The 27,637-nt window shown below is 43.4% G+C and overlaps 1 protein-coding gene across 3 annotated transcripts in view; it reads left to right on the plus strand.

Moving 5' to 3' along the window:
• Positions 1 to 16,468, plus strand: part of LIN52 (lin-52 DREAM MuvB core complex component) — a 109,863-nt gene extending 93,395 nt beyond the window's left edge. Inside the window, exon 7 of one of the 3 annotated variants that reach the window (XR_006218988.1) lies at positions 14,357 to 14,406. Coding sequence is in view for 2 of the 3 variants with exons in the window: in XM_007095078.3 (XP_007095140.1) it covers positions 14,357 to 14,412 (56 nt within the window). In the remaining variant the exon portion in view is untranslated. Of the gene's footprint in view, positions 1 to 9,895; positions 10,119 to 14,356 lie in introns of those variants that run through there. The other 2 variants (XM_042990109.1, XM_007095078.3) reach the window with 2 other exon arrangements.
• The last annotated feature ends 11,169 nt before the right edge of the window (positions 16,469 to 27,637 follow it).

Here is a 27,637-nt window from a genome sequence, read left to right on the forward strand (position 1 = left end):
AGGAAAAATGCTAGATTTTCCCCTCCTTTTACTTACTTTTTTTAATGTTTATTTAGGGGGTGCCTGGGTGGCCCAGTCAGTTGAGTGTCCGACTTCGGCTCAGGTTCATGGGTTCATGAGTTCAAGGTCCACATCGGGCTCACTGCTGTCAGTGCAGAGCCTGCTTCAGATCCTCTGTCCCCTATCTCTGCCCCTCCCCTGCTCACACTCTCTCTCTCAACATGAATAAACATTAAAAATATATATATATTTATTTTGAAAGCAAGAGTGTCAGCGGAGGAAGAGTAGAGACAGAGGGAGAGAAAGAATTCCTAGCAGGCTCCGTACTGTCAGCGCTGAGCCCAACACAGGGCTCAATTCCACAGATCATGAGATCATTACCTGAGCCTAAACCAAAAGTCAGATGCCCAACCTATTGAGCCACCCAGGTGCCCATCCCCTCCTTTTATTTATCAATTTTCAGAACATGAAATGAGTTGAAGTGACTGAGCGCTTTTAAAAAATATTATAGATGTTTATATTTGATGTGTTTCAGTCTACTATAATCAGTATTCTTTTTGACACTCAGAACTGTCCCACCCTTGGTTAGTGGATGCCCTTCAGGTTGCCTCCTGTGTCATTTGACGTGACCCTTGTGATCTTTGGTAATTTTCTTGCTCTCAGCATGTCAAGTTAGCCCTGATTCATTTACTTCTTCATTCTTCAGACTTGGGATAGCATTCATTTCTCCAAAGAGCTCCAGTCCCTTTTAGTAGAAATCTAAGTACTAATAGTACTCATTGTTACTAAGCTGTCATTGCTTCTAGGCCTTTTCTGTGGACAGGGTTGGTAACTAAGTTTTCGGTTTGGTTTTTGAAAAGAGAAAAGGAGGGGCGCCTGGGTGGCTCAGTCGGTTAAGCGGCCGACTTCGGCTCAGGTCATGATCTCGCAGTCCATGAGTTCGAGCCCCGCGTTGGGCTCTGTGCCGACAGCTCAGAGCCTGGAGCCTGTTTCAGATTCTGTGTCTCCCTCTCTCTGACCCTTCCCCGTTCATGCTCTGTCTCTCTCTGTCTCAAAAATAAATAAACATTAAAAAAAATTAAAAAAAGAAAAAGAAAAAAGGAAATTAATGTTCCTACCAATATGCCCAGTTCAAATTAAAGATGTTAAAGGGTTTTTATTTAATGTATTTGATTTTATAGTGATGTCTCTCTTCTCTTAATGCTGAAAGGCTTGTTTCCTAATAATTAATGTAATTATTTGCTTCAACCTACAGTAAAGCTAGCATCAAAAGAATTAACTACATGTAACAAGACTGCTGGGTGCAATTTAAGATTTCTCTGCTTCTTTTATATCCTTAGGATATATACTCATGGGGGTGTATAGTCAGAATGTCTTTTTTTCTTTTTAAGTTTTTTATTTTGAGAGAGAGAATGCACGTGAGCAGGGGAGGGGCAGAGAGAGGGATTGAGAATCCCAAGCAGGCTCCATGCCATCAGCACAGAGCCCAGTGCAGGGCTTGATCTCACAGCGTGAGATCATGACCTGAGCCAAAACCAAGAGTCAGACCCTCAATTGACTGAGCCATCCAGGAACCTCAGAATATATTTTAAAATTAGTTAATTAGGGGGGCGCCTGGGTGGCTCAGTCAGCTAAGCGTCCGACGTCAGCTCAGGTCATGATCTCGCGGTCCGTGGGTTCGAGCCCCGTGTCGGGCTCTGGGCTGATAGCTCAGAGCCTGGCGCCTGCCTCCGATTCTGTGTCTCCCTCTCTGTCTGCCCCTCCCCCATTCATGCTCTGTCTCTCTCTGTCTCAAAAATAAAAATAAACGTTAAAAAAAAATTTGAAACTCAAAAAAAAATAAAATAAAATAAAATTAGTTAATTATGTTGGAATTAAAATCAATTTAAAAAAATAATAAAACAATTTAAACTTTTGTACTATGCGGTTATGCAAACTTTATAAATTCAAGTTATTTTATTTCAATTTTTAGAGATTGCCTTTTTCTAATTAATTTTGTTTTTCAATATATAAAATATTAATACGGTGTCCCAAAGAATGAACTTATGAAATAAGGTACAAAGTGTCTACCTTCCATCTCTATCCCTTCCCCCTCTCATTTCTGTCCCCGAGGTAACTGTCTTTATTAGTAAAAATGAATACCAAACCTGATCGTTCCATAGTTTCTTTTGAAAATATAAGTAAATATGGGGCTCCTGGGCGGCTCAGTCGGTTAAGTGTCCGACTCTTGATTTCAGCTCAGGTCATGATCTCCGTGCTGGATATGGAGGCTACTTGGGATTCTTTCTTTCTCTGTCTGCCATCCCCCCACTCATGTTCGCTGCCCATCTCTCTCCCTCCCTCCCTCCTTCTCTCCCTCTCAAAAAAAAAAAAAAAGAAAGAAAATGTTAGTAAATGTGCATATGTGTTTTCCCCTTTTCCTAATTTTCCACATAAGGTAATACGCTATATATCGTCTTCTGCACCTTGCCTTTTTTTGTGTGTGTGGCCCAATACTTCTTTTTTTTTTAATTTTATTTTTTATTTTTTAAAGTATACATCCAAATTAGTTAGCATATAGTGCAACTGCACCTTGCTTTTTTTTCACTTAATAATATGTCCTGAAGATCTGTCCGTAGCAATATATAGGTAACTTCTTTATTCCTTTTTATAGCTGAACAGTACTCTATAAAGAGGAGTCCCCTCCATAAAGATAGGTATTTGGGTTGTTTTCAATCTTTAGTTATTACAAATAGTGCTGAAATGAATGGACATGTGAATACCCTATTTAATATTTCTGCTGGTATATCTTTAAGATAGTTTCCTAGAAGTAGAATTGCTGGGTCAAAGGGTAAAATGTATATGTAGTTATACTAGAAAAAAAATTTCTTGTACACAGTGTTTAAGAATTGAAAAGGAAGAATTCCTTTTTCTTCATATATGAATAAGTTATTTCAATAGACATATAGTTGGCCTCCTACTGTGTGCCTGGTATCGTTCTAATTGATGGGGATACAGCAGGAGGTTCTACAGAACTTCATGGAGCATGAAGTTAAATAGAGTTAATTGCAGATTTGGGTAAGTGCTATGTAAGAAGTGAATGGGTTGATATGAAAGAGTAGAGTAGATTCGCTTTGGATAGGGTAATCAGGGTAGGCTTCTCTGAAAAGGTGACATTTGAGCTGAGACATGAAGGATAAAAATGATTAATGCCGCCATTTGTTGACTTCCCTACTATATTTTCAGATTTTCAGACTTTTGCAAAGTCTGCTCTATAATTCCTTTTTTACAGAGAAGAAAACTCAGAAAACTAAATTACTTGCTCAAGACCTTGAAACTTAGAAATAGGGGATGGGATTTGGATGAAATCTAGACCTAATTCCAAAGCCAGATAAGATAAACCTTTTTTTACTGCATTGCCTCTCTTAGCCAGAAAGAAAGCAGTGATAAGTGATTTAACATAGTAGATGGCTTAGACTCTTATTTTAACCTGGCAGAAAGACAGTGTTTTGCTTTTTTCTTTTAAAAAAGCATTGTTCACATTTATTACTGATTACAATTTCAGAACACATAGGCTCATTTTATTTGGGAGTATTTGTTATAAGAAAATAGAACTTCTTGTCCAAGCTAAAATTTCAATATCTGTTTTTATTGCTTTCAATTTAATGATGGTTGTATGTTTAAAATACCATCTCAAAAATATCCCTCAGATATTTCTGGCCTATTAAAATGATGCACCTTCTAAGTATCCTATTTATCTCATAAATATTTGTTAAAATTTTTATTAAAGGTACTTTAAAATTTTTTTTAATATTTATTTTTATTTTTGAGAGAGAGAAAGACGGAATGTGAGTGCGGGAGGGCCAGAGAGAGGGGGAGACAGAATCTGAAGCAGGCTCCAGGCTCTGAGTTGTCAGCACAGAGCCGGACGTGGGGCTTGAACTTACGGACCACGAAGTCATGACCTGTGCCAAAGTCAGACGGTTAACCAACTGAGCCACCCAGGTGCCTCTAAAAGGTACTTTAAAGTGTTTGTTTAACTTTAGTAAATGAAATAACCAAATTGTTCAAGGTTCTATAAATAGAATAACCACAAAATTCATCTTAGGGAGAAATTTTTTTCTTGATACAAGCACTTGATTTTTTTCTTGATATTAAGCACATAAAAGTATTATTTTAAGTGTTAAAACAACCCAGTCAGGTTGATACTGATCGCCATTTTATGGACGAAGGAGCTGAGGCACAGAGAGTCTACATAATTTACTTGAGATCGCCTTCTAATAAGTGATAGGATTTAGACCTAAAGTTCAAATCCTATGCAGTCTTTGGTTTTGTATCCTAAGTATTAAAAAGGTCATCTCAAACAATAAGAAAGTTGGGAACTAATATTATATTCTTCCTTGCTGGTGAGTTAAGTCCATGTTATTGTCCAATGAACCATGCGTGAAGATTCATAGACATTTCCTTTAGTGTCTTAAGCTAGAACTAGGTGCAGTTAAAATGCAGATTCTAATTTTACAAACAAGGCCACCTCTAACAATATTAAAGTGAAATGATATTATTTCCTGGCTTAAAGAAAAATTCTCCAGCAACTATAGGAATGCTGTGGCATGAAGACAGCATCTTAAATCTCTATGCAAGTCATACACAAAGTGTTATTGCGATGAAAAAATAGTGGCGTGAATAATACCTGCTCACAGCCCAAGACACTTGATGTATCTTGGGCCTCAGTGTTTGTTGGATTTTGTAATTTCATGAGCAAGATTTGTATTTTTTTAAAGTTCTATATTTCTGTGTGTTCCACTCGATGTCACATCTGTATTCTTAGATTGTAGGGTTCCATTAAAAAAAATAAATAATCTCAGCTCCTCCTCCTTCCACTCCCCCTCCCCCCACACACTCATTTTGTATAATATGGTAATGATATCACCGTAGCAGTAATTACGGGTCATCTTCATTTCTTTCATCTCTGCCTGTTCTGATGGCTTCATTCCTTTGACGGAAAAGATTTGGCTCTGGGTGCTATGATTATTTTGTTAAGCGTTATTCGAATAGACAGGAGTGAGAGAAATTAATCAATCCAAATGCAATTAGCATCATGTTTAACCCAGTGATGGACGTCTCAAGGTGAAACAGCTAGGGGAGTTTCAGACATTATTATTCAATCCAATGGTTCTTATCTAAATTATAATCAAGAGAGGTTTTTATTGGCTTCTCGGTGTGAAGATGTAACTCTTTCCCTGCCCTGGGGGTCAAGAAGACCGGGCCTTACTCTCTGTAGACTTTAGTTACTGCCAGCACCTTGAAGTAGAGATGTTCCAAGCAGAAAGTTGTCTTAATGTCCAAGTCATTTGAAATTTATCTATACTGTGATCTTGCTCTGATTTTCCTGAGAGTGGAATAGAGCCTATGGATAAAGTACTCTAACTTGAGGCAAAATATTTTGTGTACCGGTTAAGTCACTTTGACTAGTTGTTGTTTTATCTTAACCTTCCATGATAGATTTATTGCTCTCCTCATTTTGTGGATGAGGAAATTCAGACTGTGTGAAGCTGCTAGCCTTTGGTCATAATAAGTGTTTCACCACGATGTATTACTATGGATGCCCTGAAGCATGAATGTTCTGCACGGATTTATAAGTGTTTAGTAAAAGTTCTCACCCCAAGAGCATTAATCCATTGCTTTGATCTCATTGCCTTTCATTCAGGTGAGTTTTACCCTTGAAAAGAGAACCAAATGAAACTATGAAGTAGGCCTCTGAACCCCTCTGAAAAGGAAACAAAATACAAATAACTTGTTAGCTCTCATTCCTGAGCACAAATCTTTGGGGTTTTTTTGTTGTTGTTATTTTGGTTTTTTTGTTCGTTTGGTTGGTTGGTTATTTTGTAGGCAGAAGGATGATAAGGATTGAATATTTGAAATCTGGTCTTGTTTTGCTCTTAAAAGAGGGCAGGGCAAGGAGAGTCTATGGAGAAACACGGGCTTTCCACCTGAATACAACATTTTTCAAGTGCCTGACAATTAAGATTCTTCTACTTCTGCTTTCAATCTTCAGGCATCATGGCTGACACTTCCCATATTTTATGTTCCTGCTTGATGTTTTATACTCTGAGAATAAATCTGTTGGCTGGATATTTCTGTCCTTTTTTTTTTTTTTTTGTCGTGAAAAGCCATTAAAATTATTTTCCATATTGGAACTGTCCAAATTTGTTTACCTGTACATTGAGTACTGGTTTTTCTTTTTTATATTATATCTTGGATAAAACATTCTCTAGAAATTGGACTTAATGTGAATTGGAGGGAAAATGTCTGATATAAAATCATCTTTGTCTGAATTCCCTGGAGGGAACACTCTTCTCACCCATCCCACCCTTTTGGAAGAAAAAAGTCCTGTTAGAGAGACAAGACACCCAATAGAAAGAGAATCTGGAAAGGGTGCCCAAAAAAGGCTTTTTTGGGAACTGTCAGGATGGAGATTTTCACAGTCAGTGATAGTTTGGTTACAGATGTAGCATCCAGACTGTTCTTTTCTCAGGTATATATTGTAGTCTCCTTTTTGAAATGCTTATTATGCCCAAAGAATAGGCCAAAGCCTCAAGGCTGTTCTGCTTACATTCAAATGCTACATCTATATTTTAGAGAAAGTGAGGTTTCTACTAAAGACTCTTACTTGCAAACTCTACCATGGGTTGATTGAGAATGGTCAGCAGACCTTCTTACAATTACACCACCTTCTGAGGGCCACCGAGTGTCTAAACGAGGCTCCAAGAGACCCCTCCTCATCCATGACGCTATACTCAGTTCATAGCACCTTCTGTTCTTGACAATGGCACCAGCACCAGCTGCTCTTGTGTTAGAGGCATTAAAAAGTGTTTAGCCTTTGACTTGAATTATCGATCACTTACTGGTACGTTTTGTGCGGGCGTCCGAACTGGAGCATGGTGAAGAATCTCCATCTGGCAGACCGCCCCGGTACTGGTCTGCTCTGCACCGGCTGTATGCCAGAGCAACAGAAAAACTTTCCACGTTCCTGGGAGAGAGAAATCAGAATTCGAAATGCCATTGGTTTCCTTTTATTCCCTTCTAATGTATCAAGATAACCTCTGAACAACTAGCTCCATCGCAAGGCCCCTTCTGACTTATTTGAATCTTCCCTAATATCCAGCACATGGTGGTCACTTCATGTGACTGACTTAACTATTCATCCTCCCCCCACTTCTTGCTTCTCTCTCCTGCACAGCACACAGTGATGACTAGGAGATCCCTCTTGTCATAGTTATTAGAATGCATTCGAGGTTTCAAGGACGAAAAAAGTAATTTTTAAAAGAGTCAAAACCATAATTCTAACAAATGGCATCATTTCTATGAAACATCTTTCTAGGAAGCTAACTAAATAAATAGCTTTTTAGCACACCGATTGAAACTAAACTAGGATTTTATGTGTTCCTCTTTGCTGGAAGAAGCCCCTGGTGTAGTTTGGGAAGGTAGCTGCCTCTAATACCCAGCATTACTCCGGCAGATTTGATTCTCCAAATTATGTGTGTTACACAGAAGCAAAACATTCATGCGTCCTTTTGTTTTGCATTTGAGATCTTTTAAAAAGTAAAGTTTGACCCCCTTTGCCTATCATGATACTGCCTGAACACTGATTCTGTGCAGACCTGGGACCTCTTGTGAAATGGCAGCTGAGGAGCTCCAGCACTCACCTTGGCCAGTGGAAAACCCAAGGAAGGAAGGAGTCTAGACTAAGAACGGTAGTCATATTAACTTGAAGGTGGCAGGGCGGGATTGTTCTGTGGTGCAATTTAAGAGGCGTATGCCACTGAATAAACTAATGAGGGCCATTGTGCACAACAGGGTTTATCAGTGAGGCAGTTCAGATACCAGTTTGATGGGCAACCAATTCACAAAAGAGACACACATGCACAGTTGGAAGTAGAGTTTGAAGATACATTCCAACAGCAGACTGCAGTTTGGTTCAACCACATCCTGACCACTGCAGTATGATTTCTCTGTTCTTTCATTTTCCCCTTCCTCCTTCCTTCATCGTACATAAAGCAACTGGTGTACGTACACAAGCATGTGGCCTTTTTTAAAAAAACTGAATGGCCATTACTGTATTTTGATCAACACTGAATGGATATGGAATGGGGTGAAATACTGGTTCAGTGAAAATATTCCCTTTCCCCATTAGTGGCATGCTCATTCAGCTCCTATTAGCTTGTATTTCAGTAAATTCTTTTGCTCTCACTTTAACAACAACAACAACAACAAAATCCTTGCATACCTTGTTCATTTGGAGAATTTTAATGTTTTTCATTTGTTATCGTAAAACCAAGGACAGTCGTATCACTTTTTTGTATGTAGCTGTTGCACGTAGGACAGTTTGTCTTTAAGTAGAGATAAATTGCTCTAAAAAGAAATGAATCCTAGATAGTTGTCCCATCAAGTGTCTCTTTGCCTAAGTAAACTCTTGTTTGAAATGAAAGAAAGAAAAAGATAGTTATACAGTAGCTAGCATTTACTAAATGCCTATGTGACCTGTTTATTAATTTCACCTGGAACAAATGAGGAACCCAAGGGGGCCCTGGCTGGCTCAGTTGGTAGAGCACGCGACTCTTGATCCTCAGGGTCGTGACTTGAAGCCCCGTGTTTGGTATAGAGCTCACTTTAAAAAAAAAAAAGAAAAGAAAAAGAGTGAATTTTATTAAAAAAAAAAAAAAAATGAGGAAACCGAAGCTTGGAAAGATGTCCTCAGTGACTTGCCTGCAGTGGTCATTGTAGGAGCTGGGGCTCGATTCCAAGCCTGTCCGGTGCTAAAAGCCCTGCTCTTTCCACGGTGGTATGCCATTTCCTTTGTTCCCTGCCAGTCATATTAGAGTCTCCTGAAAACAGCCTGTTGTACCTTTCCTCCGCCTCACAATGTTTTTAATTATGTTGAGGCACAGAAATATTTAAAGTAGTTTGCATTGGAATTGAAAACCAAACATTATGAGTTTCTCCCATTTCATTAAAAAGTTACTTAATCTTTACATTGTTCTCTACATTAAAGCCGAGCAGAATTTTATCAGGCAATTGCCTCAAAGTTATAATCTGGAAAATCTTTCTGTAATGAAACCCATATGTCATGGGCGAAAGGTGCAAAGCCCTGGCAGAGAGGGTTGGTCTCATGAGAGATTCTGCACCCAATCTCGTTAACCAGGGTGCCTCTGGTAATCCCTCATCCCCTCGCTGGTGAGAAATCAATCTGTACCACTGAATCTTTTTCAACCAGCCACCAAGAAAATTTACTGCAGAGAAGGCAGTTTGGGGATAGTCGTTGTGGAAGGGGAGCCAGAGGCAAGGCTAACTGTAGATGGAGGAATTGGAGAAGCTAAAGAAGAGATTGTATTAAGCCACACGCTACCTTCAGAGCAGGCAGGATGCAGTCCTCCCTTCAGCCCTGACCTCTCTAAGTATACCCAGGTATTTACAGCTGCCATGAACCTGACAGCCCTAGGGAGGCTATGAAGGGGGTAATAGAAACTGCATAAACCTGGAGGTCGCTTGTAGTTTATCCATTTGCTGTCCTTAAATGTGTACAAGTGGTCTCCTCTCCCACATTCTCCGCAGCAGTTCACACATTCACCCTATGGTGACAGTCTATATTGTGACTTTCTCCGTTCATGGTCTGTGCACTGCAATAGAAGGGCCTGTCAATCATGACTTGACATGGAGGTCCTGCTCCTCTTCTGCACAGCATACAGTGTGGTAGCTGATGATGAGTGCATCCCTCTTGGCATAATTTTTGGAATGTGGTAGCAGGGTTGCCTTCCTGTTGAACCTCATCATCCTAGAGAGTTAATCCAAAATTTAAAAAATAGTTAAGAAATGTTACTAACTCTAGGTAAAACTCTAGCAATCTTATTATATCTAGGATTGTCTTGTAACACAATGTGAGAAAGGAGAACCAGGAGAAGAGAGGAACTAGAAGCGTCAAGCTGGGAAGCACGTACTCTTACCATGGCCATTAACGCAAGAATCGTATCAATCTGTAACTAATGGGAGAAGAAGGGATGGAACGAGGCAGGGAAGTAGAAATGTCTTCCTCTCTTCTGTAAGCAAGCCAGAGACATCTCTAAAGGTTTTTCCCTAAAGAGATTTGAAATCTCTAGTGGAAGTTTTTTAGTGAAATACATTTACATATAAAACCCTGCTGGAAGGGGTGTGTGTGTACGCATGCGAGCGTGTGTGTGTGTGTGTGTGTGTGTGTGTGTGTGTGTGTGTAAGAGGAATACAGAATAGTAGCAGAAGGCTGTCTTCCTACTCCTAATGGGATTTTGTAGCAGCATGTGCGAGTTTGTTTCAGAAGTCAAAAATGAACAGATGTTGGTATAAATTACCTCTGTGTCTGATGTCTTGCAAATTAAAAGCGCGGTTGGCATCACTAAACAATTTCACTAGGTTTAGGGGGGTGCGGCTAGCAGGCGGTGATTACTATAGCAGGTCGGTAAGAATCTTCACACTGCAGCAAAGCAGGAAGGCAAGGATAAAGAAATGCATAAAATAAAGGGTATGTGAATTAATCAGAGATGTTAACATCTCTGAAAACAAGTGAACAGGAGGGCTCATGCTCTGAAGCTGCCCCTAAACCACAACAATTTCTCTGTGTGCAAAGAGGGGTTGGTGCTTAGGATGTGATTTATAGGGCACAGCCCTCTTTTAGGGAGCAGCTATGTCACGAATTCGTATATCTCCTATATGGGACTGGCGAGTAGGAAAACTTTCTCCCCTCCCATGTAGAAGATGAAGTCTTTGAATTACTTCTACTTTTACGGTGGTTTCTGCAGCTCTGTGTACTTAGATTAGGTTGAAGGGGGAGGAATGATTGAGTGGGGAGAGGGTTGTTAAAAAGGATTGGTTAAATTCAAGGAGAGCTTGCCACTGAGAGACTTTGGAATCTGTTTATTTTGCCTTTTAAATCCTTTTGATCCCTCAAATAGATTGGGTCTTTTTAAATTTTACATCTTAAAATATTGGTCATTCTCCCATTTTGAGAAAAAAAAAAAAAACAGAAAAGAATCAGGGGGTGTGAAGGGCAGCAGGTAGAAATAATTGGCAAGATCAGTACAGTGCTCCTGGCCCAGGATTTTTAGAGCAAGGCTCTGCTCTACCCAACAGAGTTTTGTAATACCCATGTTTGGTTCCCAGAGTACCTGCTTCTAGCCATGTTGCAGGATCATTTGATTCTATGTAAAACTCCTTAATAAGCACTGGAGAGTAGGCAGAAAATCCATCCAATAGAAATAAATGATGAGACCCACTCTGGCCAAAAGTATAAGTCAGTTCCTATAGGATCAGGCTGAGGGAAAAGATTCCAAGAAATGGGATTTTTTTTTTTTTTACATTTATTTATTATTTTTGACAGAGACAGAGCACAAGTGGGGGAGAGGCAGAGAGAGAATGAAACACAGAATCCAAAGCAGGCTCCAGGCTCTGAGTTGTCAGCACAGAGCTGGACACGGGTCTTGAACTCACAAACTGTGAGATCATGACCTGAGCCAAAGTCAGTCGCCTAACCGACTGAGCCACCCAGGCGCCCCATGGGATTTTTAACATGGATAGACTCCCTTATCACAGTTCATTCATTCATTCACTCCAGAAAGGTGGAGTGTTAGTGGTGCCATTAATACCAAGCACGTTCCCTGCTGAATACCCAAGAGAAAAGCAGGGCAGGTGGCATTAGTATGCTGCTCGTTTTACAGATATAGAAACAGGCTCAGAGGTCTGGCCCAGCCCAAGGTGTCACCCAGCTGCTAAGCACTAGAGCTGGAACTTAAACTGAGTTCAGGTCTCGTGTTATCTGAAAGAAGTCCATGCTGCCTCCCCTGGGCAAGAAAGTACTTGTTAGGACTTCTCTAGGGTAGTTAGTCCTTGCCCCCCACCTTCATCTCTCCATTAATCTGGCATTACTTCCATCAAAGGAAATTATTTTTCTTGCCAAATAAGTAAGGTAAATTTAGAAGAAAAAAAATCCCACAGTGGAGAGAATGAAGCACTGAGGGCGATTAACAAGTCTTACTGTTTGCCTCTAGAAAGGAAGGAAACTAACATTATTGTGTTCCTACTTGGAATAGTTCTTTTATATATTATCGTTCACCCAGCCAACATTTATTTAGCAGATACTAGGTCTAGCTCTGTACTAGCTGCTGGTAATAGAAAGAATAACGAGGGGCGCCTGGGTGGCTCATTCGGTTGAGTGTCCGTCCGGCTCTTGATTTCAGCTCAGGTCATCATTCCATGGTCATGGAATCCAGCCCCGCATTGGGCTCTGAGCTGAGCGTGGAGCCTGCTTAAAATTCTCTCCCTTTGCCCCTTTCTCCCGCTCGTGCATTCTCGCTCTCTAAAAATAAAATAAATAAAAATAAATAAGAATAGTGGAACAGAGTCTCTGCCCCCAATTCTTAACCTTTAGTGCAAGAAGACAAGCATATAAACAAATACTTGCAGGTCTTACAGTTACTTTGTAGGTATAGGGTTTGGTATAAATCCACCAAGGAAGTTTGATTTGAGCCAGGATTTATGGGCACATGGGGAATGGAAGAATGGGCACATGGGGAATGGAAGCACTGGGGCTTCCATTCCTAGGTAATGGGATTTCCTTTCCCTTCGTGGGAGCTCCAGAATTTGTGAGAGATGAGGAATATATGGACTGCAGTTACCAGAAGCTTTCCTATGGCTACAGAGTTTGTATTGTTTTATTTCTCTGTTGTACAAATAAACCAGGAACTACTAAATGTTAGTAGGGAGGGGGAGTAGAGCCCATTCATCTAGCACCATCTCTGGGCTTAAATAAAGCAGCAAAGAGGCTAGGGTGAAGGTCCTTCTCATTCTGCAGGTGCCTCTCCAGCCACCTCACTGATTGGCTGGGATGGGGACATATTCTTAGGAGGCCACAGGCACAGCCCTGCTGTGTGCCCACTGCATGGTTGCAGAAGACTTCTGGCCTCCACGACCAACCATTGGACACTTTAAGCACTGCTAAATCTATTTAAGAGATCCCAAAAGACAATTTTGTGGGGATGAGGATGAAGGGGGTATTATAATACATACGCTTTTTGAGGATTTGCTTGACGGAGCTAAAACAGCGGGCTTCTGGAGTGGCCCTTGTAATTGAGAAATGTTTTACTTTCATTTCGAAGCCTCATATGTAGGAAAGTAGCTGTATAAACCCTCTTGTAACTACAGCATTCAAAGATTGATGGTGCTGAAAGTCAGAGAAAGACACATAAACCTTGCCTGGCTATATTAAATATCTAAGGACTGACAATGCCAAGAGAGAGAAGACCAAAGCTCTATAAACCCGACTTTATTACACCATCCACAGATGAACTGCACTGAGGGAATATAAACTCCGTTATACTACAGCATCCAGGGACTACCACTGCTGGGAGATGGGGTAAATGATCTCTCATTTTGATTTGAGATTATAAATGTCCAGAGACCAACAATCCAAAGAAGACTCTAATCTTGGTTGGATTGTAGTCTCCAAGAGCAAACCCCCTGACATAGTGAACATGAGTATTAGGTTACATTCTTTTTTTTTTTTTTTTAATGTTTTTATTTATTTTTGGAGAGAGAAAGACACACAGAGTGTGAGCGGGGAGGGGCAGAGAGAGAGAGAGGGAGACACAGAATCTGAAGCAGGCTCCCGTCTCCAAGGTGTCAGCACAGAACCCAATGCGGGGCTCGAACTCACAAGCTGTGAGATCATGACCTGAGCCGCAGTCAGACGCCCAACTGACTGAGCCACCCAGGTGCCCCTATTAGGTTACATTCTTGAGAGAGAGGTAGGTTTGGAGGAATTCCCTGGAGACTTTTTAAAAATTTATTTATTTATTTGGGAGGGGGAGAGTGCACGCAAGCTGGGTTGGGGGGGGGGGGGGGGAGAGAGAGAGAGAGAGAGAGAGAGAGAGAGAGAGAGAGAGAGAGAGAATGAATCCCAAGCAGGCTCTGCACTGTCAGCACAGAGCCCAATGCAGGGCTTGATCCCACAAACTGAGATAGTGACCTAAGCTGAAAACGAGTCCAAGGTTTAACCTACTGAGCCACCCAGTCGCCCCTCCCTAGGGATTTTTTTTTTAAAGGTAGATGATAAAGTCTTCCCTGGTTGGCCTGTGTCTTCTAGCAATTGTCAGCTTCAGAAGAGCTTTGTACAGTTTTAGTAATTAGTAGTTGTTCATCTTAACCTCTTTTTGGAGGTTAGTGGTGACTGAGTCTGTTATGGTCACACCTTTGTATACAATTTAAATCAACCTGCATTTTTAAATTACATTTTCCTGAGATCTCCTTTCCAGATTTTGGGTTTTCATTGATCTTCCATTTGTTGTGATTCCAGCCAGAGAGATGACAAGGGGGAAATTTCTCAACATTCTGGAGAAGCCCAAGAAGTAGCAGCTGCTTGTGGACAGGATGTCCCAGGGACCGGAACCAGGCTCCCCTCCCAGTGCAGCTGTGACGATGTGCAACTCTCTGCTTCCTGGCGAGAGGCCGGAGGGTACACCTCCAGGACTGACCCTCTCCCCCTGTTCCTGACATTCTGCGTCTCGGAGGACATTCGGCGGCAAGAGAGGAATCTGCTTTACAGATTCTCTACAGAAGGATCAAGTGCAGTTATTCAATCAGCTTCCAGACTTTGACCGGCTCAGCCTTGGATGTGGGGAACACCAGGGGGCGTATCATCCTTAAAGGTCAAAGTGCTGCTCTCTTGTTTGAAGAAGTCGGTCAGGAGCCCCAGGATCTTACAATTGATTTGATTTGGTGATGGCAAAGTCAGTTGTGAACACGTTGTTTGGATGGGTTCTTTTGACTTGTACTTGATATCTTAGGAAGTATTTATGGTGAGGAGACCAAGATACCAATCAGATTCTGAAACAGACCAGGCAACCTGACCTGTGAACTCTCCAGTATATACTGGGTTCCAAGAATCCCTAGCTGGAGAAGCCAGAATCTTTTTGAAATGCACACCTGCTTTAAAAGTTCTGTACCTCCTACTATAACCCCATCCCCCAGTGCCTTTCATTCCCCACCATCCGTTCTGATTCTAGGAAAAGGGGATCCCTGTGTATCAAGTCCCTACTGGGATTAGCTAGTGAAAGGCTCATACAAGGTTGTATTGGATTCTAGACCTCAAAGACTGTGTTAAAGATGAAAGAAAGGACCTTTGAGTTCTAGCTAATCTGTTACAATTTCAAACAAGATTCAGTATGGCCTAAAAGGTAGGAGAAGAAGGTTGTTTGCAGGAGTTCCCATTTGATGAAAAACTAGAAACTCTAATTGACGTGAAAGGAATGTGCTGTGGAACGGTGGCAGTGTTTTGTCCCCTTGTCCCCTCTCGTGGCACGTATCGGATATTTCACCAATGTAACAGAAACACACACACACACACATGAAAGGAAAGGGAGAATTTCCTGACTTAAATACAACTCTTACGGAGCTCTTTGCCAGTCATCTGTCCCTGTGTTAAAACCTGAAAACCTAACCCATGCGTAAAATTGATTACACACGTTCTCCATATTTTGTCTTATAAGGCAGCCCCCAGCCTCTAATGTTCTGTGAAGTACATGAGGTTTCCCAAACTTCATGCAGAGAACATCCATGTGGCAGTTGTCTGATGGTGTTTGGATACAAGGAAAGTTGTGGGTGAACTGTTGGTCCTGAGTGTCTGTGCTAGGGTACAGCACTGTTCAGTTTAATAGCTGGTCCGTTAACTATTTCTGGCATTTGTGCCTTGTTTCCCATGCTAGAATTAGTGTTGGATTTTTTTCTCTCATTTTTGCCATCCATGCAATTTTATGTATTGATAAGGGAGACAAACTGAACACAAGTCACAAAGGGTAAGTATGAGAAAAGACATTCTGCCTGGATGCGATATAGAAATTCAGTCTGGAGAGGCATAGATTTTAAGTTAAGCTTATTATTGGCATTCCTTTTTCCTCTAAATACGGTTGAAGTGGGAGAGGGAGAAATAGAGAGTGGGAGGGGAGGGGAGGGGAAGACAAAAAACAGTGCCATAACGTCACATTCTTCCTTTGCTCTGTTTTTGAGAGTTGATGACATCAGGCACTTTTAAGTGCTTGGGGAAATTGAAAAATATATGGAGAATATGAGGATACCTCCCCAAAACCAACTCAGGTCTGTAACCCGAGGCTTTGTAGTTGGTTTTCTGGTCTGCTTTGGCCTTTCTTTTACTGTCATCTTATTCACCAGCACTTAATGTAAGTAGATGTTTTAGAATTGCGATATTTATTGGTTTTGTATTTGTCGTCCTTAGAAATGTTAATGATGTATTTTTATATTGATATTATAAATTGATGTATAGTTGTGTGTGTGTGTGTGTGTGTGTGTGTGTGTGTGTGTGTGTGTGCGCGCACGCGCGCTTCAGGGTGTTAGATGACTGTGCTTTGTATATGATGGTTTCTGTGTTGTCATAATAAATACGTCCCTTTTATAGGAGAGTGAGTTTTTCCTCAAAGGGCCACGTTACATATTTAAAGCATACGCTTCATCAGAAAGTACAACTGCGTTAAAAAAAAAAAAAAAAAAGGGGGGCGCCTGGGTGGCTCAGTCAGTTAACCGTCCGACTTCAGCTCAGGTCATGATCTCGCGGTCCGTGAGTTCAAGCCCCGTGTCAGGCTCTGTGCTGACAGCTCAGAGCCTGGAGCCTGTTTCAGATTCTGTGTCTCCCTCTCTCTCTGACCCTCCCCCGTTCATGCTCTGTCTCTCTCTGTCTCAAAAATAAATAAACAAAAAAAAAAAATTAAAAAAAAAAAAAAGAAAGTACAACTGTAATGATAAATAACCTGCTGGTTTCCTCTCTAATATCACAGTGGGTGGTGTGGGGCTTTATGACCATCTACTACTTGGTCTCCCGGCTTCCAGTCTATTCTGCCAGCCATCCAAGCTCATTACTACTCAACTCCTTAAAGTATTTTTTTTTAAGTTTTGTTTAAGTAATCTTGGCACCCAACATGGGGCCCAAACTCACGACCCAAAGATCAAGAGTCACACGCTTCTCCAACTGAGCCAGCCAGGTGCCTCTCAACTCCTTAAAGTACTCCTTAAAAACCTTTAATACCTCCTCATGTCAAATAATAAAGTCTGGGTCTCTTATCCTGGCATTTAAAACTCTCTGCATGTAATCCTAATCAACCCTCTTCTCCAATATATGAAGTCTCGGTTCCAGTTAATCTGAACAATTCCCACTTCCTCACTTGAGTGCCTTTGCTCATGCCATTTGAGTTCCTAGAAAGTCTCGAATCCCTTTTGCACATATCAAACCTACCCTTCCTATTAACACCTAATGAACCAGCTGGAAATAATCCTTCCCCTTCCCCCTGCAATCCTACAACATTTATGTATAACATCCTTACAACTCTTCCCAACCTAGCCTTATATTTAAGTGATCTGAGTGCATATCTAGTTATTCTTCTGTGTCTTCTTTGAACCGGAGGGGTCAATACCTGCCTGTGGACTTCCAATTATACATGATGGGCTGAAAACAAATATTTCTCTGCCACCTCCTAAAACTCTTAGCGTGACTTCCTTTTCAACTCCGCTCAAGAACTAGAGAAGAGCAAGTATTTGTACAAGTGCTGTCCCCCATTGATAGTTTACCTGCCATAGAGCAGAGCATCATGCCCTTTTAGAGAAACATTCTGTTTGAGAGAAGTAAATTGCGTGGCATCATTGGCTCATCATTGATTTCCAAGAAAACAACTGGGTGGGCAGTAGGTTTCTTTGATCTGGAAAAGCACGGCTGGCTGGCTGACTGACAACGGAGACTTCAGACTGTTCTGTCCTAAATCTTTATAGAAAGTGGGGTGCCTGAAGTGGCTCAGTCGGTTGAGTGTCCAACTTCGGCTCAGGTCATGATCTCACGGTTCATGAGTTCAAGCCCTGCGTCAGGCTCTGTGCTGACAACTCAGAGCCTGGAGCCTGCTTCGGATTCTCTCTGTCCCTCTCTCTCTCTGCCCCTCCCCTACTCGTGCCCTGTCTTTCTCTCTCAAAAATAAATAAACATTTTTAAAAAATGAAAAAAAATTAAATCTTTAGAGAGTATTTTCCCAGTAAACAATTATGTATCATTTGCCCACAGGTTGGTTTTGCCTTTCCCTTTGCCATTCTGAATGCCTTCCCTGTAGAAGCACCTGTTGTTGACTGAGCAGCACTGTCTTGAGAAGAATAGCATCGGTGCGTGGAGGCCCGTTTCCAAATTCTTATTCAAGTCTTTGCTCATCAACCGTCTTACTGCTTCTTGCTCACTTCAGGCTCAGATTCTTGGCCTCTGCTGACTTGCTTGGCCTTCCTTCCATCATTAGAGCACTAAAAGTTCACAGGCTATTAACTGTATTAATATCAAGTTGCCATTATTAATTTTTCTTTATCTTTTTGTTACCCATTTGTCATATTTTTTAAATGGACACTTGGTAACTGCTGCTTGTTTGTGGCCCTCCAGCTGCAGCTTATTGGAGCTCCTCTGGCTTCCGGGCCACGAAAACAGAGCTGGTGAGTCATTCCATTGCCTCTACACTTATGAAGGGTGTTTGGACTTTCACAGGAGCTTTGCAATGAAACCGAGAAATTACCTTCCCAGTGCGATGCTCTGGGCCCTCTGTTTCCTCCAGGATTCAGGCATCACAGGAACAGGAAGGGAGGAAATGGGCTGGTGGACTGAGGTGAATGGGTGGTCCCAGTGGTCACAGGACATGATTTCTTACCAGCTTTCAACTTCTACACAAAATCTACCTACGAGCATTTGGTTATGTCCTCCAGTTTCTCTTCATCCTCTGCCAGCTATAAGGCCCCTGCGTGGGCTTCATTTCACCAGAGAGCCTTGTAGCCCCCACCCCAAAGAGTGGCCTCTCCGAGTTTGTAAGTTCTGACTGACCTGAAACTGACTTTTCCTACCTGTGTAGGCTTTTTGGCACTTTGGAGATGTGTCCCCGACTGTGCCCAAAGAGGCCACCAGCCTTCCCACTCTTTGCCCAACACTTTTTCTTCACGAGCAGGGTCATTTGGGGGCTTCAGGTGGCACCAGGTGCAGCCGGGAGGCTCATGGTTGGCTCAAGTGCTGGCAGAGCCTGTTAATTAGCACACGAACACCCCAATGCTCCATTAGCCAGGCCAGGCATTCGGAACCTTCCCCTCCTATGGGCCCCTTCCTCCTAATGAGAGCTGGAAGAAGGGCCCTCACAAAACACTGCCTCAGAATAATATTCCGCTTTGTCCCCACCAGTAACCAGGGCTGACAGGATCACTCTGTCCATTTCTCTTCTAATTAGCACAATTCCAGCATGGCCTGAGCCAGCAAATGGAGAAAAGCGATCAAAAGCGATCGGACAACCGTACCGAATCACAAACACAAAGAGGGCCATTCCCTGTAATTAGGTGAGACAATTCCTCAGTCTTTTCTCGGCTGGAGTTTGCCGCTAAGACTCTTGCTGTTTGGGTCCCAGCAACACAAGTTACATGTCTCCCTGGGACACTAATAAGCCCCAAATTGTCTTCCGCTTCACACAACTCTAACCAGAGGACAGATGCCAGGGGGAGGGGGGACACACTGAGGGGACAGGGTGTCTAAACAGCTAAGCAGCTGCTGCAATGTCTCCCTGACTCCAAAAGGCAGACGCTGGGGCTGTGGGCAGAGAGCGAAGAGGCCGTTGGTTTGAGAGAACTGCTCTGGGTGCAGCCTGGTCCCATTGCCTGGGCGGCTGTCTGCAAGTGCTGAGAATTCCAGAACCTCTGGAGAGACCCACCCTCTGCTACTTGCCTCGCCCTGTTCATTCGCCACCTCTTGCCTATTGTTCCCTTTTGGTCTCCTCATCCCCACTCCCACATGTCCCCACTGGTGGCATCGTGGACAGCTATAACTGTGGCACCATCCCTGGCCCTGCATTGAAGGCCTATACACCTGTAGTGCATGATCTCAAGGCTGGCCAGGCACCTCCATGTGCATTCTGCTCTCAAAGAGCTCATGACCTGGAAGGGGCCCTCGCTTCCAGCACCCATCGCTTCTGGGTCTTTGGCTCTCCCATAGCCCCTGCTTTCTATCCCCGTTCTCTCTCCTGAAAGATCCCTGTTTTTCAAAACAGAAAAGTGGCTCATCAACTGCCAGGGCAAGAAGCCACAACTGGCCACACTCCATATGGCTCAGAAGTTGGCTACTTAATAAACAGAAATTGCTCCCCCAGGACTACAGCCCATTATGGGGATTACGAGGGGTGATACAGCCATGAACTTGGTCATAGCCAGGGACAAAGGAATGCAGGGGAGAGTGGCAGTTTGGAATCTCAATTAAACTCGAGCTCTGAGCCGAGTTTGACTCACACATATTTTCATCTTCTCCTGCTCTCTGTTTTCTGTTTTGATCTATACTCGATGCTTCTGAAAGTGACCTCCAATACCAGAAAACCATTATCTAGAATCCAAGGAGCCAGAAAGCTCAAGTAATCAGAGTTACTTTGTTGTTTTTCCATCTTCCCTGTCTGCGACACACAGAGGTAACAATAAGATTTGACTTTTTAAGTAACTTTTAGGAGATGTCAAAGAATCTGATCCAAATTTGTTCAGTCTCTTACAGCTTCTTTGGTTATAAACAGAGCTTAGGATAGTAGCTGGCACATAATAAGCGCTTAATAAGAATTTGTTGGAAGTATGAATTGCACCATGATACTCAGTGTTCATAACTTTGTTAGTCTAAGGTAAGAGCTTGGATCTTGAGAGAGAGGCGGGGTGTGGTCATACAAGTCACTTCTCTCTGTGCCACAGCTGTCCTTGGGGCCTTTTCTACTTTAAAGAGGCAGGCAAGCATTATGCATAAGGGCATACACCCTGATGTCCGACTGCCTGGGTCCAAATCCTATTTTTGCCATCTGCTAGCCATGTGGCCATGAGTAAATTGCCTAATCTCTCTGTGCCTTAGTTTACCCACTTATAGAGTGGGTCCAACAATAGCATCTGACTCCTAGGGTCACTGTAGAGATGAAATTAGTACTTGGAAGTGTTTAGAACAGTACTCGGTCCTATCTTCCCCGTTATATAAGAGCTTGATGGATAGATCTTTAAAACTGGATTCAGTGTATTATTTAATTATTTTATTATACTCACATTTGGTAAAAATTGGCATGTCTTACAGGGAACATACAGTAACTTTTGGTTATGTTGAATCGTTGAAATAGGCTAAGCAGAGAACCCATTTCTCTCACTCTTCAGGAGGGCTGACAGTTCACTGAATACTCGTGCCCCCATCCTTCCACCCCCTGGGGCAGCCGGTGCTGGCACGGACACTCAGCAAATACCACTGTTGACTCTGCAGACGGTGGCATTGAAGACTATTTATTGCTAACGAACAAGGGAAGGAAAAGGTGTTCTGTGTGACAGTCAGTGGCAGATTTCTGAGCTGACACTGAGGTCGGCATTAGCCTCAGCTCATTGTGCTTCACTAGTCTTGATGGTCCTAACAGTTGCTGGGCATTCGTACTATTCCAGTTACTACACAGGAATGCTCTTCTCTGTCTTGTTCTTCCCCCTCTCCTCACCCCACCCCTACCCCAATCCCTCCATCCTTCTTTCAGATACTCCCTTCCCAGGACTGAGCAGGTTTCACTTGGGCCTGGGCTCCCCCCTAGCAGCCTCCTCTCAGCTTTGCCTCTTTGGGAGCCCATGGAGAGCAATCAGCCTGACCTGACTCTGCAGCCTGGGGCCTCGGGGTCAAGCAGGGCTGAAGGTCACATCCCAGGCCCTTCCCGGATACAGCCAAGCCCCAGGAGCCAAGCGGCCTGAGCCAGCGGCTTCACACAAAGGAGCAGCTGAGAAGAGTCAGGTTGGAAAAGTCAGTGACTTTAGGCTGAGTGGAAATGAGAAGCATTGGCTACGGCCACCATCAAAGCCCTAGGCAGGGCCACGAGGGATGTGCAGGGGTCAGAACCATGAATGGTCTCTGAGGAATGGGGTGGTTCATGGGAAAGCAAGCTCCCCAGAACTTCTTCCTTGGCCTCCTGCTCCCCTCCATCTGTCTCTGCTGTCACACTGCCTCTACCTTCTTACTGGCTGACCCTCATCCCTTGCTTTTCTCACAGTGCCACTTGCCTCAAACCAGCTGGCCCAAAGATCCTTCATACCTCGAGCTATCGATTAAATTATGGTACATTCACATAGCGAACTTCTATGCAGCCAGTTAGTACGTTTGCAAAAAGGCTCTAATTCCATGGAAGAAATGGTTTGTCATAAGGGTAAGTGAAAACAGCAAGATGTAAAATTATAAATGCAAAATGATGTCCAATATGGGGGGAGGGGAAATTGAAAGGAAATAGACCAAGGTGTTAACAGTACTTGCTGCCTGATTAGAGGATTGTGGGTAATATTTTTTTCCTACATTTCCAGACTCTTTACAGAAGCATGTGTTGTGTTTATAATATGGGAGGGGAAGCCTCTGGAGCTGAGGATAGAGGGCTTCAAAGGTCCTGCCTATCCACCCAGCCTATTTAACATGCACATGTACGTGCGGACACACAGAGCTCACCAATGACATTTGTTTATAGTAATGAAGTTTGTTCCTGTGTATGAAAATGTCTGTCAATCTGTAAACCTCGAAGTATTTACTGAGCACCTACTGAGCATCCAGCCCTGCCCCAGACCCTACTCCATCACACATAATATGAATGAAATGACTTGTACCCTAAACACACTTAGTCCCAGGGCCCAGCCTTCCTCACACGCCACAGAGCCTTTGCTCAGGAACAGAGAAATGTTCTCTCAGTACATGTTCAGTGTTGCAAAATAGCTCTTTTTCCTCAGCTCACCCCCACACAGAAAAATTTACCTCACCGAATTTTGCTGTGGACTCTTAAGGCTGAAATTTCCCCAGCTCTGGGGCATGCCAAACATTATCTCAGACCTTGTGCTTGTGAGAGTTTCCTTCACTGCTTTCTTCCTGCTCATTTTCCTCTTCCCAACTGGGAGAGAAGGAAGAAAAAGAGGACCTAGGAGCCAGGAGTAGGCATGGGACAGGGCGCTCTGGAACGAGACTCCTCTATTTTCATCCCACACCACCAGGCAGAGAGGCGCTGCACCCTCAGGAAAGAAAATGAAATGTCTTCTGTGCAGGTTGGGGTCTGAGGGACACAGGGGGTGTGCAGGGGGCGGTTGTCACCTTTATTGGGAACAAGTGTGTGTCTGGTCCGTTTCCCTGCGAGACGGGAAGCAGAGCCATGGAACACTGATAAAGAAGGGATGAAAGTATCGAGCCAGGTGACAGGAAAATCATGCAGAAGAGCGAACTTTGTCCTCAAGAAATGGCTCGTCCACCCCAGACCCAGGCACCTGGAATACACAGGCCCAGGCATCCGACTAGGCCTTGCAGGGCCTTTGGGAGCCTTGGTCCTCATTTTCCTTCAACAGAAACAGATGTCATGATGAGTAAGAAAAACTCTGTGCCTGAGACACCTGCCTCCCCCTCCAGGTCACCAGTATGTGCCCTTGTCCATCCTGTTTCCCAGAGAGGTGCTCCTTTCTGCCCAGTTCAGGATAGCAGAACAAAGGGAAAATATCAGCCACACACAGCCCCGAATCCTGCCTGACTGTGAGGGGCTTTCAGCCTGAAGAGGAGGGGTGGCCAGGTCTGGTCAGCCCTCCAAAGGAGAGGGGAACATGCCAGAACAGACAGCCGAAGCAGTTGTTACAACGTGAGGATTGCAGGGCAAGCGACACCTCACAACATCACCAAAGATTGATGCAAATTGGTTTGGTTCTGACCCTGTCACGCCAGGAAGGATAATGATTCCAGCAGCGCGGGGGCATGGGAGGGGGCACGTGGTGGGGGCCGCGAGGATTGGTGTCTCACTACGCATCTTCATTAATGATCTGAAAGACAGGGGTAAACAGCATGCTAATGAAACCTGCAGATGATTGGTGTTCCAAACCCCAGAGAGGACAGAGAAATAGCCCAGCGAGACCCAGAGAGCTTAGAAATATGGGCAGGAGATTGTCAGATGAGGTTCGTCCTAGGAAAATGAAAGTCGACATGTCAGGAACGAATGATGAAGGTGCCTCTGGGTGGAGGCCCGCAAACCTGGAAAGCAGAGATGGGTGACGGGGCAGGCTGGGGACTGAAGGGATAAGGTTTGGGGTGTGATGGGGGAGGTGGTGAAGCTGGCCTTGAGGACTCAGGGGACAGGTAGCCTTGTACATGCCTGGCAGGACTGACTGCAGCAAGAAGACTGGAGCCGGGCTATGGGGCCAAGCAGGTTGCCGTGGCCCCGTGGCCCGTGGCCCAGTGGCCTGCCATAAGCTGTGCCTATCTGCACCCAAGTCATTGAGGCTAAAAATGGCATTTTGACCTGAATTACTAAAATGGAACAAGCCAACACACATGTTTTTAAAATGTTGCTCCAAATTATTGGGAATAGTTTATTCAAGAGGAGAGGAGGGGCGCCTGGCTGGCTCAGTCGGCAGAGCATGTGACTCTGGATTTTCGGGTTGTGAGTTTGAGCCCCACATTGGGTGTGGAGATTATGAGTAAATAAACTTTAAAAAAAAAAAGACTAGATGGGTAAAGAAAATTTTTTCCCATCTTCAGTGGTTTCCCATTCAGTAAACATTGCCTGGAGGTATAACTCATTTACAAATAGTAAGTGAACAGCTCAGTGTATTGTTTAAGCAAATCACTTGACCTCACCAAGCCCTGATTTCCTCATCCAAAATGGGTATGACAGCAGTACATATCTCAGAGCTATATTGTGAGGATTAAATGAGATAGAATATGTAAGGCCCCCCAGGGCATGATGTACACTCAGATGTGCGTGATCATTATTCCTGTTTATTACCCTCTAATTTTATTCTTTACACTATACTCAACTCTCCAAGTAAATTATAAACTTCTTGAAGCCAGGGACTATCTTAAAATTCTTTTTCAATGCACAGATGCTTAATAAATCCTTGTTTGATAGATTGATATGCTAGAATTCCCTTTTTTCCCTTTTAATAAGAACAATTTTGTTCTTGCCCTACCCAGATCTACTTTCAATGAAATCTTTCTTTAAAATGAAACAAAACCAAGAAAGAAAGAGAGACAGTGAGAGAAAGCAAGCAAGCAAGAAAGAAAGAAACCCAAGTAAAAAGTTGATATCACAGAGATTTTTTTGAGACAGAACTTTCCCCATGAAATTGTGCTAACAACATATGCACCTTTGCATGAAATTTTAAGCCAAAAGAAACCAAAGGAACCCAGCTTTTGAGTCCAATCCATGTCTGAATAGGGTGGCTCACCATCCAGTTTGCTTAGGACTCCGGGGTCCCCAGGGGAAGCAACAGTCCTGCTAATGGGACAGTTGATCACTCTAGTCTGGATCCAAGCTCTGCTACTTAATAGTTTCCTGGCCTCAGACAGTATTCTTGACCTTGTTGAACTTGGTTTTCTCTCAAGTTAAGGGGGTTGTTGGAAAGAGCAAATGAGAAACTTTGATCGTTTAGCAGTGTGTTTGACACATAATAAATGCTCAGTAAATGTTGACATAAACTGTCAGATTCCATGTGAGTAAACTTTGGAAACAGGCACAACTAGTTTATGACGACAGAAGTCAGAATAGTGGTTACCTTGCAGGGGATGAACTGAACTCGAAGGGGACTTCTGCAGGGCTAGAAATGTTCAAGGGGCACATACTGAGCTTTATCATCTCTGGGAAGTAAACATGATATCTGGGTCACCAAAACACTTTTATTTACTCTGTTGGTCATGTAAATAAATGCAGAAAGAGAGAGGGGAACTTAAATTTATTTTCCATGGGGTGAATTAAAATAAGTAAATCAGAATCTAATGAGAACTTTAGTTGTTCTTGCTTCTTCCGTATACATGCCCCACCCACCCAAACAGAGGCTTCTGTTTTCCTGTTCTCATCTGTCCTATCAGCCTCCATTCATGTAGCGCACTTTTGATGTCATTGTCATGTGGCCTTGATTTGAGAACCATGTCATGCTTCTTTGGCTCTCTCCCTGACTCTTTTCTAATAGCTATTCTCCCCCACCTACAGCCAGTGGGGGCATATAGTTCCCCAAGAGGCCTCTCAAAGCTGACTCCCCATCCCTACCTTAAAGCCTCACTGCCGGGAATGTGGAGTCACCAGGTCTATGTGACCTTGAGGAATACACAGTCTTTGTTCATTCCACCTCTGGGTATATACCCAACAGAAATGAGTGCTGGCGTCCACCAAAAAACATGTGCAAGAATGTTGATAGCCACTTTATTCATGTGAGTCAAAAAGTGGCAAAACCCCAAATGTCCATCAAGGGAATGAATAAACTTTCTTATATTTATACAATGGAATGCCAATCAGCAATAAAACACAAACTACTGTACTTCACGCTGTAACATGGATGAACCTCGCAAACAAGAATGAGGAGAGAATTAAGGCAGGCACAGAAGTGCATACGTGTATGATTCGAGAATGGACAGGTCAGAACAGTGGTTACCTTGGGGTATTGGCTGGGAAGGGGCACGAGGAGCCTTCTGGGGTGTAGGAAATATTCTCTATCTTGATTGGAGTAGTGGTTACACAGGACTATATGTATGTGAGTGTGTGATAAACATTCATCAGGCTTTGCATCTAAGAGTTGTATGCTTTACTGTGTGTAAATTGCCTCGAGTAAAACAAGTGAATTTAGAGTCCTGTGAGCCTCTAAAGGGAAACTTTAAGGAAAGCTATCACAACCCCCATGGAGCTGACTGGGACAATAATACAGCAGAAACTAGGGGATCTCAGGGGTGCCTGGGTGGCTCGGTCGGTTAAGCGTCTGACTTCGGCTCGGGTCATGATCTCACGGTCCGTGGGGTCGAGCCCCGCGTCGGGCTCTGTGCTGACAGCTCAGAGCCTGGAGCCTGTTTCAGATTCTGTGTCTCCCTCTCTCTGTGACCCTCCCCCGTTCATCCTCTGTCTCTCTCTGTCTCAAAAATAAACATTAAAAAAAAATTAAAAAAAAAAAAGAAACCAGGGGATCTCAGACCCATCCTGGCTTCCAAGCTATGGAGTCAGAGGGAAGGATAGAGAATGTTCAACGTATTCCTTTGGCAGCTACTTTCCATGCTTCACCAGCAACTGAGCATAAGGGCTGGGGGGCCCCGTCCTGTGCTTTCATGCTAAGACCTTGGAAGGGGGAGAGCTGTGAGCCAAACTCCAAGGGTACTAGAAACTCTGATGCCTGGGCTTTCTTGTGAGGGAGGATCAGTCTGTATCTGCCCTCCCCTATGAATTCAGTCCTGAGATTGTGGGCTGCCTGAATGCCAGGACCTGGGCTACACTTCCCTGTTGCTCCAGAGCCTGACACTTCATAGGTGCCCAGTGCATAGTTGGCAATCGGATGCCTGAATCCATGGCCTTGGGTCACCAAGGCATTATTAAATTCTTCCCAGCTGGCACTGACTACTACTGATCTCAAAGCCACAGATGTGCTTTTTGACTCCAGGGTCATTTAGGCGATCCATCCTAAAAGAACTGGCAATCTAGGTGAGCTACTGCTGTCTCTGACTTGCTTCTGTCCGATGCAGTTCTGGTTCTGCTAGAAAAGACCTCCAGTTTTCTCTACAACCAAGTTTCCCAGGAGCATTCTAAGGTTCCAGCACCACCCG

Source organism: Panthera tigris, chromosome B3, assembly GCF_018350195.1.
Source record: "Panthera tigris isolate Pti1 chromosome B3, P.tigris_Pti1_mat1.1, whole genome shotgun sequence".
NCBI lineage: Eukaryota > Metazoa > Chordata > Mammalia > Carnivora > Felidae > Panthera > Panthera tigris.